Source organism: Nestor notabilis, unplaced genomic scaffold (assembly GCF_000696875.1).
Source record: "Nestor notabilis isolate BGI_N333 unplaced genomic scaffold, ASM69687v1 scaffold2179, whole genome shotgun sequence".
NCBI lineage: Eukaryota > Metazoa > Chordata > Aves > Psittaciformes > Psittacidae > Nestor > Nestor notabilis.
This window is the reverse complement of record NW_009942152.1, coordinates 14,260-28,909: the sequence shown is the minus strand read 5'-3', so window position 1 is coordinate 28,909 and position 14,650 is coordinate 14,260. Positions and strand designations below refer to the sequence as shown.

Below are 14,650 nucleotides of genomic sequence, written 5' to 3'. Positions count from 1 at the left end.
CAGTGCTATGAAATCCTGAATAATATATTCTTGAATTCAATCAAGTGCAGTTGCTTTTCTCTCTCCTCCAAGATCCTGGTTGGCAACATTATTGGTTTCCTGGTTTTGTGCTTGGTTATTCTCTTCTTCCCTAGCATCTGTGACTTGAGCTGTACAACCTGCTCAGGCCAACCTGATGTCCTGGAAATTCCTAATTGCAGTACTCTTTTCTGTCTTTGCATTTTCAAAAAATAGGTTCCTAAAATTATTTTAATATTTCAATATCTGTATTTAGCAATCTCACAGGCTGGGACATTATACTGAGGAGATAGGAAATAAAAGTCACTTTCATCTCTTTAAAAAGTATAGTAGTATATGCTTTTTTGGAAGACATTTTTTAAATTTCAGAAGTTCAGTAGGAAGGACTGTATAGCATCTTGTACTGTCTATCTGGTTTTTTAGGACAAAATACTGGCACTAAGCTCTGCAGTCCAGTGATTCTGGTTTAAGCTATAAAATACTAGCAGTATCCTTTAAAATTAAAACTTAGCAGAGCAACTTACCTTTTTCCTTCTTAATAAAACATGCCTTAAAAGCAGATAATGATCCAAATGGGAAATTAGATTCCAGCTCCCTTTGAAGTTAAATAAGAGCATGAGAATCACCTCTGGCTTTCCAAGCTCTTTTCTTCATATTGTCAGCTTGCAGCCATAATTCTGAGAGGGCTTTGTCTGAATAGGAACCACACAATAGATCACAGGAAGCTGTAATGTAACATTCAGCTCAATATGTTTGTGCTAAATTAGATGAGAAAAGAATTTGCTTATAAAGCATACCATAATGATGCCATCAAGAGGTTAGTCCTCTTAAAATACCTTGAAAATTCTGTTGAATATGTGATGGTAGAGAATCTACCAGATGCTTGTCCTGTCTTTCAGTTCCATAGAGGTGATTGTGTATTTTTTTCTATGGTAAAAAACTTACTGGCTTCATAAGCAGCTCCTTTCGTACCATTTCAATGGAGTGGTGTAATAAGGACAATTCTACATACCATGACCTAATAACATTTTATCAACACTTTCTGTAGTATAGTTCTGAAACTGCTATTAAATCTAATAGCATTAATATAGAAATATTATCAGTGGAGGTGTAGGTTGCAGTAGTTCTAATCATAATCTTTTTTCTGTATGTGTCATTAGATATATGCAGATGTTCCCACACATTCTGTATTGCAGTGACTAATCATAAAAATAAGAGACTTAGAAGACTGAATATTTTGGCAGAAAATCAACACAAAGGAAGAAGTTTCTTTCTGGCTTATAGTTGTCATTCACCAAAGGATGGAAGGATCATATGGTCAGAAGTCCAAAGTCAGTGTCTAGTTGGAAAGCACTAATGAGTGGTGTCCCTCAGGAATTGGTTTTGGGTCCTGTCTTGTTCAACATCTTTGTCGGTGACATGGACAGTGGGATTGATGCACCCTCAGCAAGTTTGCCGATGACACCAAGCTGTGTGGCTCGGTTGATACGCTGGAGGGAAGGGATGGGATCCAGAGGGACCTGGACACGCTTGTGAGGTGGGCTGATGCCAACCTCATGAAGTTTAACCAAGCCAAGTGCAAGGTCCTACACCTGGGTTGGCACAACCCCAGGCACAGCTACAGGTAGGGTAGAGAAGAGATTCAGAGCCAGCCCTGTGGAGAAGGACTTGGGGGTGTTGGTTGATGAGAAGCTTGGCATGAGACGGCTTCACTGTGTGCTTGAGGCCAGAAACCACCCGTATCCTGGGCTGTATCAAAAGAAGCGTGACCAGCAGGTCAAAGGAGGTGATCCTGCCCCTCTACTCTGCTCTCGTGAGACCTCACTTGGAGTATTGTGTCCAGTTCTGGTGTCCTCAACGTAACAAGGACATGGAGCTGTTGGAGCAAGTCCAGAGGAGGCCACGAGGATGATAAGAGGACTGGAGCACCTCCGATATGAAGGCAGGCTGAGAAAGTTGGGGCTGTTCAGCCTGGAGAAGAGAAGGCTGCATGGAGACCTCATAGCATCCTTCCAGTATCTGAAGGGGGCCTATACAGATGCTGGAGAGGGATTCTTCATTAGGGACTCTAGTGGTAGGACTTATACAGGGGAAGTTTAGATTAGATCTAAGGAAGAAGTTCTTCACAGTGAGGGTGGTGAGGCACTGGAATAGGTTACCCAAGGAAGTTGTGAATGCTCCAACCCTGGAGGTGTTCATAGGCCAGGCTGGACAGAGCCTTGGGTGACATGGTTTAGTGTGAGGTGTCCCTGCTCATGGCAGAGGGTTGGAACTAGATGATCTTAAAGTCCTCTCCAACCCTAACTACTCTATGATTTTAAGTCGTGGCATCACAAATAGCTTGATATTCATGTTTGCTAATTTGCAGGGAAAAAGTTGGAAAATCAGTTTGTGTTTGGGAAGACCTACTATAACACTGTTTTTGTAGCTATATTTTCATTTATTCAGAGGAGGATTTATGTTTGGGTTTTTTTTTTGTATGTATGTGAAGTGGATTTTAGAAAGGATATAATTTGTTAGAAAGATTGAATGCCAAGGTGTTGCCTTTGAGTATGCTAGTGTGTGTTACAAAAAAAACCTCATAGAAACCAAAGCAAACAAAACCCCCAGAATGCCTAAAACCCCAAAATCCCACTCAGCAACCCCCCAGACAAACCAGGGACTTGTCCTACTTGTCTTGTTCTATTGCCTTCATTGAACAACTGAGCGAGAGTCACACTAGTGATGGAGCATAAGCCAGGGCTTTCTGGAATTCAATGTGATCTCCTCTTCATTGGCAAAATTGCTGTCCCAGCCTCATGGAGCAGAGTTAGTGGTCAAATTGAGAAGCTTCCCAAGTAGATACAGTTCTAGGACTGTTTGGAGCACATATGAATAAAGATGGTTCTAAATGAGTGTTCTGTACCTATGTATGGTTATGTGTTTACCCCTACCTGTATAATTATGTGATTGTCCATCTCCTGCAGTAATGGCCTTGCCTTTTTACAGGCTTGTCCCTGGTTTCTCTTTTCCTCAGTTAGAAAATGGAAGAAAAAAACAAGAGCTAAAATATTCAGAGTAATTTCTACACCCATCTTCATCCTAGTTTTCTAGTGAGTACATACTGAATTCAGCTCTCATTGGGCTGGTGCAGTTATTACAGGAATATTCCTTATTCTGCCAGAGCCCAGGTGTCACGTGTTAATATGACGAATTCCTCCAAAGGAGATGTATGTGTGCAAACAATGTAAGTTGTGACATTTCATCTCTTCGTGTTTATACATGTGTTCCCATGGGGTTTTCTTTCAGAGTATTCCCTGTGCTTTCTATTAACCATGTTACCCAAGATTCAACATGGAAAGCTCTCTGTCTTAGAAAGAGTTCTATTATTTTTTTTGCTGTGAATTTTGGTTTTTAGCCACTCTGCTAACCACACGTCAAGATTTTTTTCATATTTAAAGGTGGAGCCCCCTCTTATATAGGAACTAAAAACCTAAAATATAACCCCCATTGGATATCATTTAAACATTTTTCATGTTTCAGATACAAAATAAAACTATTCAAAAAGTTGCTAATTACTCTTTTGGTTTTACTTAAAAATGAAAATATGATTTTTGTGCGCTTTGTCCCTGTTTCATCTGTGGCAGCAAGTAGCAACTTAACAGCATTAAGAAGTTCATGTAACACCTTTCCACAGAGTAGCTGCCTTTAAAACCCGTATACTATTTTATCCAGTGTAAGAGTTATACAGTTAGAAAATGTTATAAGAGGTTTTTATACATGCTGTGTTACACTAACCAAGATTTATGTCTGTACATCATCCTTCCTTGATAGGAAAGTCCCCGTTTATGCAGACTGGATGCATTTTATATGATTGTCTGATGTGGTATCAATTCTTTTTAAACTCTCTGGGTCAATTCGTATATATACTGGAGCTCCAGTGCATACACATGCTTGAATCTATCTCAATTCTTCCATCTTCCCCTACTGTAGCTGTGAAAAAACAGAAAGCAACATTTTTCTGGTGCTAGTCCCTTGGCCAGGATAGCGTTGGCAGACAAGTGAGTTAACAGGGCAGCTTCAGGGCAAATACCTCTGCACCTCCATGAATTTCAGCTAATTTGCTACCAGAATCCTGAGGATCCTTGTGAAAGGTTCAGGGTGTTTGGGGATTTTTTTGGTGCCCCTTCATATACTCATTGTCCCGGTTGTGAAAAAAATCCTCTTCATAAATGTTTGTGTAATGTCATCAACAATGTGCAAAATAACCTCTCTTTAAGGCAGGCTGAGTATGAAATATTGCTTTAAAGGAAATATTGACATTTCTCCTGCATTTAGGCAATGTGTATTTGCAGGGTACACTGAGTATGTCTTGTGGTTACCCTTTCCCACCTTCACAGACCAGAACGGACCATAGACAGGCTTCACCCCATCACAGCAGTAGTCAAAACAATTTTAAGATATGGAGGTAAAGATAAACTATTATTTTAAAGAAGCTATCAATACAACAGCAATTTCTAAACTCTTGTCATTTGCAGCCTGGCTTTATTGTTCTTTTTACAAAATTAAACAAATGACCAGAGTGCCAATACGATGCTCTTACTGTGGAAGGATTAAAATGACAGTTGGAACTGCCAGATTAAAAGCACTTTGGTACTAGTGTCCATCTAAAATACCAAGAAAAGTACCAGGCTCAACACAGAAAAGTTTATCTGGTTTTTACAGCTGCTAAAAAAGTCAGTGATTTGAAATTAATTTCATTTTAATTTCTCAGCAACTTGGATCTTATGACTTAGCTATGCCTAAGTAAAAGGGTAGACACTGACCTTGCAAAAGGGTGATCAACCTTGCTGATTTGAATCTCAGCCTAAGAGATCGCTGCACGTTGCCATTTACAAATGTTTGGGTACACTGTGTTTTTGGAAGCTCAAGTGCAGCTGTGCTATTGCTCAAAAAGCAATAATACAATAAAATCTTACATAATTTATGAGGCAATGTATTGGTGGATTCCTTAGAGATTGCTATTAATTAATCCTAAACATACACAGGTGGTAGATTTGTTAGTAATAGATGCAAGTTATTGGAAAAATTGTTTTTATTGGGCCTTCTTTTCTTTGTAAGACAATTAAAAAGCAAGAGGGAAGTTTCTGGAGCAGTTTTAAGCAGAGATATTATGATAAAGCTTTGCTTTAACCATCCACAAATATATTGTGTTAGTCTCATCTCTGATCATGTAGTTGAGTTTAATTTAATTTCTCTGTCTTCAGTGAGTGCAGCTGAAAAAGAACAAAATCAATTAAACAGTGGCTTAGTTCTGGGAATACAGGAGGTGGCTCTGTTTAGTTTTAAGGAAATGAATCAGCATACAAGATCCTCATCTTCACATGTGCACCTGTGAAATATATGGCTTAGAAATAAAATATGTTATTGCCCTTTAATGAACTCAAAGTGCTCAGTTCTAGTCTTTTCTGATGATCTCCGTTGCAGCTCAAGTGTGTTTGCTTTAGTCCTATATAGCTGCCAATCCCATCTGGCTTTTATTATAACGCTGGGCAGGGGACTAGCTCCAGCTCATGCCAGCCACTCTATCATATGCTTCAAGCTCACAGTTTGTTTTCTAGTCCCCTGAAATGCAAGAGACAGTGAATAAACTGGGGATAATGTTTTTAATCTTAGTCTTTGTGTTTTGCATATGTGCTTCTGTTGTTTCTGTGGAATACTGACTGAACTATCTTTAGCACAGGAATGCGTGCACTGGGACGCTTGGCAGGACAAGCCATGCTTTGCCAACTTGACTGACCATCTGGTTTAGTGACAACAGGGAAATGGAATGGCACTTCAAATAAGAAATTAGTGAAATAAGCAGCCTGACAGCACCAGGATACTTGGGATTCTCAGTGGATAATCTCATGAACCAAGGCAGCAAGTTTCTTCTGGTCTATGAGACCAGGCTGAAACTAAAGTAATTGTGTTGAAACAGGCAGTGTACTGCAGAGGAAGAGGGAAGAGATGCAGCATGAAGCTGCACAGATCCCTGAAGGCAAGGATGGAAGATTTTATCTGGTACAGCAGAGCTGAGATGGGGAGTGTGGGTTAAGCGAGGAGGTGAATCACTGACAGTTTTTGGTAACTGCTGTGAACAAGCTAGTTCAGTTTTCAAGCAGCAATTGCTCATTCCAAATGATTGCCTTCCTGCTTCATAGGAAATAGTTATCCGTAATTTATTTGTACCTACACCTTGAAGATTAACACAATGTTAATATTCTGTGAGAAGTAGTAAATAACACAACTGTGTGTGAGCACAGACTTAAGCACAAGCTAGATCATTTACAGTAGAGTGTTCATGCTAGCCAGAGACTATAGTAGTAATTCTGGAGTGGATTTATGACACAAAACCAAACAACAAAACCCACCAGCAGCAAAAAACATTGCAGAGAATGAAAAATCTTCTTTTTGGAATATTGCTGAGAAATAAACACAAAGTTAAAGGTAAATAAATAAAAATAGATGACAAAGGGTATATTCTAAAAAATTTGTGCTGCTTTTATGTCACAGATTAAGCCATTCTTTTACTGCTTTTATCTATGTCTGAAAAAGTCTTAAACTGAAATAATTCTAGAGTTGCCTTGATTGCCTAACTTGTGACATACCTTTAAATCTTACAGAGCAGCTGCTTTGCTCTCTCATTATGTTATAAAATTGTTCTATATTTTTCCATCTGCTAGTCTCCTGGTTTTATAGATGTGTATCCTTTTGGTTAAACCATATGAATGTAAAGAAAACAGTACAGCAAGCTAAACCAGCCCAGCATGTTTTCAGTCAGAAATCAGAAGCTGTCAGTAAGATATGGAAGAAGGATGCTTATGCTTCTGTTCAGCTATAAAAGACAAGAAGACAAACCCAGTGAACTGTATGAATACGTAAATGGGAAATGAAAACCTCAGACCTACTAAGAGTAGATGAATCTGTTATTGTGAATTATTAGTAAGGTGTGCTCATTGGCAAGCTCCAGGTCCATATGAATTAGGAGGTATTTCCCATTTCAGACTTAGTCCACACATCTGATGAATACCCTGGGTCGTTGCATAGCAGCCTATTCTAATGCTTACATTTTTGCACTTTTACAGCTAGAAACAGTACATTTTAGGACAGCACATGCATTGGCAGTGACATCTATTTCTGGAGAAGAAACAGAACTACTCCATTAGCATTTCTGCTTATTTTTTCATTTCAGAGTGCTACTGTTCAGTGTTTCCAGAATAAGATAAAGATATTTGTGCTAACCTCTACATATGCCACAGTTCTCAAAGTTTAATGTGAGTTTCTGCAGAGCTGTGGTTTCAAACCACTGTCATTCTTCATGGCATCACTAAGCATCTTCCATACTTGGTAATTTTGTTGCCCTTTGGCTCATGATGCTGCATGGGTGTGAGACTCAATGATTCTGTGATGACAGTATTTTGGGAGGCCTTCTCAATTATGCGTTCATGATTTTTACCATTAGCTTGAAGTAGTCGATTGGTTAGCTTTGCTTTACTTATGTAAGAGTTAATATATTGATCATTTTCCTCTAGAAAGTTTTTTGCACTAGATTCGAACAGAAAAAAAGTGACAGAACTGTTTGGCTTGTAGAAATTCTAGGTCACCCTTTTTATGTGCACCACTGTTGCAATTACTGTTACTAAGATATGATGAGTTTCAAAACTTCTGGCTTCACCTGAAAGGGAGTTCAGAATTAAATCTAATCTAAGCAGTAAGATCACTTCCTACACCATAAAAATGTTGGACCTTCTGGTCCAATACAGAAAACTGCAGTAATCAACATAAACCATCATGAGTGAATATAGGGTTACAGATTGTGAAGATGGTGGTATGTACAGGAGCCCTCTTAACTTACATTAATTATGAAGCTTAGTAAAATGAGCATTTAAAACATCCACTAGTCCGCTAAAAAGGGGATATAAAATCCTCTACATCATCTTTGTCCTTCAGAATTCTTTGCATTATTAGGTATTATTCATGTTTCTATTTTGCCTGCTTTTAATGATGAACATGTGGTTATATATTTACACTCAGGTTCCATGTTGGTCAAGTGCTCTTCTAATGAAGATAAATGTTACTTAAGTGCCAACATGAAATAAATAACCTCTTTAGTCCTTCTACAAGTAGTCCTGCGTGAAGATTACCCACCCTAGAGCCACTGAAATACTTCTGCCAGATTTGGAGCAAAGTGTAGCTTCATTGGAGGTTATTTCTGTTGCTGTTCCGTTTCCAGTGCACTTGCTTTATTCTTGCAGTGCTAGTGTTATTTGAAGTTACTACGGCAACCTGTCACCATCTGCTATTAGAAAGTATGCTGGGATTTAGTTGCTAGGTGTTGAAATCTGTCATCTTACTCATATGAGGCTAGTTTTCAGATGTTTCTTTTCCTGTTCATATTGCACCCGCAGCTAATATGCACTCTAACAACAGTGCAAATGATTCCCCATTTTTTCTGCTTGACCTTAGGAAGCTCTGTCTGTTTTGCAGAATGCACCTATGATCTTCTATATGTACTTTGTACAAACTCAGCTGAAGCAGCATTTCTTTTACCTTAGCCATTATTTAGTGTTTATACTAGAGCCAGCATTACAGGTCATTTAAATTTGATTTTAATTATACTTCTTTTAAGTGGGCAGGGAGTTTGGGTGCTTCCTGACACATTTTCTCCTCTGTCTCACTGTCATTTGATACCTATTTACTCGTCCTCCTGCTCCTGATCAAGTGCAATTTTCAGACTATTGATTCCTTATTTCCTCACACATTTTATGAAGGCTTATCAGCCAATTGGTTAATTAAAAAAGTAGAATTCGGTGCTGTTTTGGCTCCAAGTTCTTTTACATTTCAATGGAAACGAATGTTTTGAAGTTGGAAAACATATTTTATTAGATCTTTTTGTAGCAGTGAAGTGTGTTGAGAATTATTTCTGTTAATTTTTCCGTGATTGTTGCCTCATCCATCAACACTTTACTTGGATACATTTATCTGTTTTATACATTTCACCTAATTCCAATCAACATTTCCTGCTGTAATTCACAGGATAAATCCTAACAGGCTGAAATAACTTATTAGGATTCTTTCTGAAGAACTTCACCTTCTCTGCCACTGCCTTTTTTATACTATTCAATCCCTACATACAATGCTTGACTTAATGAAATGAAGTTTTGAATCATAAGCATTAGACTTGTGTTTGTAAGTGGTGTTTCTGAAGTGGTGATTCTGAAGTTCCTCTGTCCATTTAGTGAAGATGTAGTCTGCATGCAGAGTGCAATAGATTGTTCTCGTGCAAAACTTACTCTGTTTTCAAGCAGTTCATGCTCTGCGCATTCCTGTGAGAGGTACTTATACAGCATAGGAGAATTTAAGTGACTACATAAAGATATCTGCAGATTTCATCACAGCTCTTTATAGTCCTATATTACACTTAAATTCTAGCAGTGAGAATGGTAATGATGAGACTGCGTAAGTACTTCAGAGATCTGAAGCTGCATCTGAGAAGTGAATCTTTATTGCTGGTGTTGGGGGATTAGGAGGGAGGGGCAAGCTTTTAACCTATAAAGCAGCTTGCGATTCATTTCTGATAGTGGAGATTCCTGGCAGGAAAATTATTAAAGATCAGACAGTATTAGTGTATTTTGCTGCTTTGCAGTTACATGGAAATGATGGAGGAAGTTTTTTAGCAAGCCAGCTTTACTGTCACCTTTTTTATCTCTCATTCAGTCCCACTGATATGAATTTGAGAGGCTGGGTGTGAGGTACTGGCCAGCAATATCTGATCTTTGCTTACAGCTCTTTTCAGTAATCAAGGCATATAATCTGTTAATTTTAAAATCACCATACACAGGTCCTAAGAATAGGCACTCATGCTGCACCAGAATCAAACATACAGCTAGACACATTTTAGAAGTCAGTTTCGACAAAAGAAATAACCTTCTTCAAGTCTGTGTGCCTTTAAGCATCATAATACATCTATTCAATGCTTGGGAAGAAATGCTGCTTATTGCAAGAAGTGACTGTTTAACACAAGTCTGGAAAGGCATTCTGCACTGAACACTCAGCTACTAAAAATATAAGCTTTCTGCATGTACAGTTCTCTAACTTCTGTCAGTAATCTTCTTGCAAAATCAAGACATCAGATGACAACGCCCCCCCCCCCCCCCCAAATTTCATTACTGAATCTTTTGCAATTCATTATTACTTTCAGCTGCACATTTCACATCACAGAAAGGATTTTTTTCTGATCCATACCTGTAGAAGTGAACTACTACAGCAGGAAAACAAGCGTTTCTTTTTTGAAGAGCATCAGTACCCGAGAACACACGATTCCTTACCTGAAAGCTTTTCGTTTACCTGCAGAAAATGTGTCTTCTTAGGCTTAAAAAGTAGACAAGCTTCTCACTAGCACTAATGTTACTCCACAAGAAGGTATGATAGGTCCTTTAGACTGTAATTTTCACTGTTTATATGCAAGAAGTGTGCTGGGTCTGCTCACGTAGGAATAAATAAATAAAAAACGGCAATACAAACTGCACAGCAGCTACATGTGAAAGTGAAAGACCCCTAGTGGCCACAACCTGAAGTTAAGGGACGCTTCCCTGCCCTGAGCGGTGACAGAATGGTTGGGTACAACTAACTGCAGCTGGTACTTCGGTGCTGAGTACCTTTGGTGCCTTTCTGATGTGACAGGAGGATAAAGTGCATTGGAATTAAACAGAGATCTGGAATTAAACAGACTGATCAGTCCCGGCTGGAAGGGAAATTCTGCTCAGAGTGAATTGTGCCAAGTCCCCTTTATCAATTCTAAGCCAGTCTCATGAAAAGATCCAAGTAAATCTAGACAATTACTTTCAGTGTTCATCTACTTCATAGTGTCTTCTTTAACAAAATCAAAGGATTTAAAGCAGCTTCACTTTAAAAACGATGATTAAAACTTCAGCAAATAGAAAGGCATCAGTAAGAAGGATTCTTCACTGTCTTAAAGGAGAACTGCAAAGAACTCACTGTTACTGCTAGAGAGATCAGTGTCTTCGTGACTTCCAGTAAATCACAGTGAAAACCCAGGATTATAAATCATATCTCTCTTCAGCATTGGGAAAAAAAAAAATCAGGACTGAGAAAAAAATAAAATACTTTCTTTTAAGGAAGTTTGGAAAGAGTTGAGGGATGCAGGTGACAGAATTGTTTTCCAGAGTTCTGTAACAGCTGCTTAAATGACTGCAGAATGTAAAAAATACCTTTTCTTACAATATTTCTTCCTGTGAGCACCTCATATTCCTAGAATGATTAGAAAATATTGAGGGTAATATATTTTCTTCCTATAAATTCCTAATGGAAGAATTCTGGCAACACCACATGCCTTTTAGGAATTTAAGGTAATATTGAGTTGTGTTTGTATACAGAGTTTTCTTGTCAGAGTGTGTGTTTCCATGTGGCATTACATAATTAGCACAACTTTCTCACCAGAGCCTACTGCTTGCCAGGGCAGCTTTTGAATTACCCTTTTCAAGTTATTAGAATGTTTCTTTCATCTGGGCTTACAAAAGCTTGACTATTATTTTATTTTTATACACATAAAGGGATGCATCAGGCATTTAGAGTAGTCTGGCTTTAGAAAGAACATGACCTAATATCTTAAGCTATCTGCATTTGTTGATTTCTATCTGGTTTTCTTTCAGAGTCATTTTGTGGCATGCATGACAGCAATCTTAAACCAGATGAACAACCAGCATTATTCAGTTTACATTGAAACTTTTCAGACAAGTTCAGAACTAGTGGTGAGTACAAAATAGTCATGGGGGATGAGAAAGAATCCAGAAAAATTTCCTGTGAAAAATCAGTAGTATTGTTTTGGACTATCTTGTCTGATTCTTCCTAGAATTAAGTCTGTTTCTGTACAATTTCTGCCTCTATGTCATTGTGTTTCCTCCCTCTTGTAATGGTGAGCTTGGCCACTACTGTAATCAGAGACATAAATGTCACTGTTGTTGACCCTCATACCAAGGTGGTAGTATAATAATCAAGAATATGTATTGGAATCTTTAAGTTATACTGTTCTGAAGAGGCAAAAAACCCCAAACCAACCCCTCCCTGCAAACCCACAAAACAACAAAACCAACACTCAACCAGCTTAATCCTTCCTCCCCATGTCACACATGGTGTTTCGTGTTCACTTTCCATTTTCACCGTTGAGTCTACTCCTGGTCCAGATAATGTTCTAAGCTAAATGTAGTAAATGCCTTATTCTTGCAACATGTTATTTTATGGCAGTTGTTTCTCTCATAATTTAACAATACTTGGGGTATATTCTAGTTTGTACCAGGAGTCACTATGTTCTAGAAGGTTTCAGTAGTTCCATATCTGTCCTTCAACTCTCCTGATATAACTCTGAAATAAGTCTGGGTATTGGCAAAGGTTTTGATTACACCATCTACGGTTTGCCCATGGAGGTAATATTTTCAGTTGGCAAGATTTGTTCATTTTCCTTTCTTTCTTAAAGTCAGAGTGGTGCCGCAATTGCAATGCTCACAGATCAAATCTTGGAGAGCATTTGCAATTCTTCATGTGCCTTAGTTTATTTGAAAATGTGACACTACTTTAACATAGTTTCAGCTTTCAAGCAGCTTGGATACTTGGTCCAGGAAGTTTTAGTAACCCTTAAACTACTCCCAACAGTTCTGCAAAGGGAAAAAGACATGAAGGAGAACTGAAATGATTATTGTCATTTTATTTAAGTTCATTATGCAGCAATCTAAATACTTCTAGGAAAAGTAGAAGTGTTTAGTTTTTTTCAGAAACTTTCTGTCACTGCCTTCAATTTTTAATTTAGATTACTAAATTTGGACTAAATTGACTAAATAAATATCCTATATTTTTCAAATCTATTTATTCTTTATGCATAGTGAGACTGTTTTGCTAATTAGTGAATAATTGAACAGCTTTACTCCAAAGTACTAGAACTTTTTCTTTCCATTCAGTTATGGCTTATCTTCTTTGAAGAGCCCAGTGTAAGGGCTTTTAGCTTTCATTCGTAATCTGAGACTGCTGTTTTGCAGAACTTCTTTTCCAATCTTGAGCATACTGATATCACCAGGAATTTTTAACATTGACTTCAATGGAAAGCAAAGAGGAACCTTCCATCTTAGTTCTTTAATCACAGCATGAATGTTTAAACTTTGTTAGTCACAGACTTACTGTATTTTGTTGTTCTAGGACTTCTTGATGGAAACATTCATAATGTTCAAAGATCTCATTGGGAAGAATGTTTACCCTTCAGACTGGATGGTAATGAGCATGGTGCAGAACAGGTAAAATGGGGCTGGAGGACAAGTGGTCATATTCCATATGTTTGTGAAAAGTGAATTGTTTCAGAGCTTACATGAAGTTTTGCTGTGAAGTCTAAGATGATTATATCATTCCAGTTTGGTGAATACAAGAAGGTCATAATCTGAAATAGTTCACTGACAAGACATTAAACAGCTAGCTGCCTTTGCTCTAAGTACACTTACAGTGGAAAGGAAAAAGCAAATTAATTAACAGTAATGTGCAAGTGTATAGTTGGTCTCTATGCTGACAGTCAACAGAAACCAAACTGTAAAAGGCCTGTTGAATCTTAAATGTACAATTTCTGCACATGGTTAGAATGTCCTCACTAATATGTCAGCCAGTTCATTGTGACAGAAGAGTCATCAAACACAGATTTCTTTCTGAACTAATATGGTACTTGGATTGTTAAAAGGTCAGAGGATAAAGACTGAATATTTGAGCACAACACACTGTAGGACGAGGTTGGATCCCTGGTGCTTGCTGTAGCTCACATCATTGAAGAAATGTGTTGCTATACTATGGGTTGTTTAGGTTTCATCATGAGCAATTACTAAAACCTCAGGTATATTGCCTCTGTAGATCAAGATGGCATCTAAGTAAAGTTTGTATAATCAAATTTATCATGTTCCCTATTGTTTGCTTTATGAGAGTTTACTATTTACTACACATCTTTGAGTACTCTTCTGTTATAAAACAGACTGAAGGAAATACCTTGTGGACATAAACTGTGCAGATTATACACCTTTACCCACAGCTATGATCTGTCTGCTTTGGTGTCACCATAAATGATGGTGGGATAAACAAGGTATTTTGATCTCTGTTAAGCCACAGGACCTCTGTTGTGGTGTTAGGATTGCAAGTGATGTAAGTGAAGTTTCATATTATATAGATTTTGCTGCCACAAGAGCTCTTTTCAATTTATCATTTATATATAGGGGATATATATATTTATATATATGGGATACTGAATTGGAACAAAATTGGAAGTGATCTTTGTGTATCGCCACACTGAGAATGGTTTCAGACAGCTGGACCACCGTTTCACAGACACTTCAGAGTGTCTTTGAAATATTGCTTGTTTGAAGAGTAAAGGAAATGTTCTTCTCTTGAGGCATGAGGTTGTTTGGTTATTATGGGCTTCAGTTAGAAATAAATGTTTTTGGCAGCAAGAAAAGGCTGGTACCTAGGGTATGGGATAGGTTAGGTGAGGATTTATTTCCTAAGAATTATTCCTAGTCATTCTGAGTTACTGGCTTTTTCCTTTTTGTGTCTCTAGTCTGTAACAGAGGAA

At 38.0% G+C, this 14,650-nt stretch overlaps 1 protein-coding gene across 1 annotated transcript in view; it reads left to right on the top strand.

The window, feature by feature from the left end:
* The window catches only part of DOCK2 (dedicator of cytokinesis 2), a gene marked incomplete at its 3' end in the record, with an annotated part of 93,099 nt that extends 79,759 nt beyond the window's left edge, over positions 1-13,340 (top strand). The window contains exons 27-28 of the mRNA XM_010021244.1: positions 11,712-11,810; positions 13,246-13,340. Of these exons, the coding sequence (XP_010019546.1) occupies positions 11,712-11,810; positions 13,246-13,340 (194 nt within the window). The remainder of the gene's footprint in view (positions 1-11,711; positions 11,811-13,245) is intronic.
* Between the last annotated feature and the right edge of the window lie 1,310 nt (positions 13,341-14,650).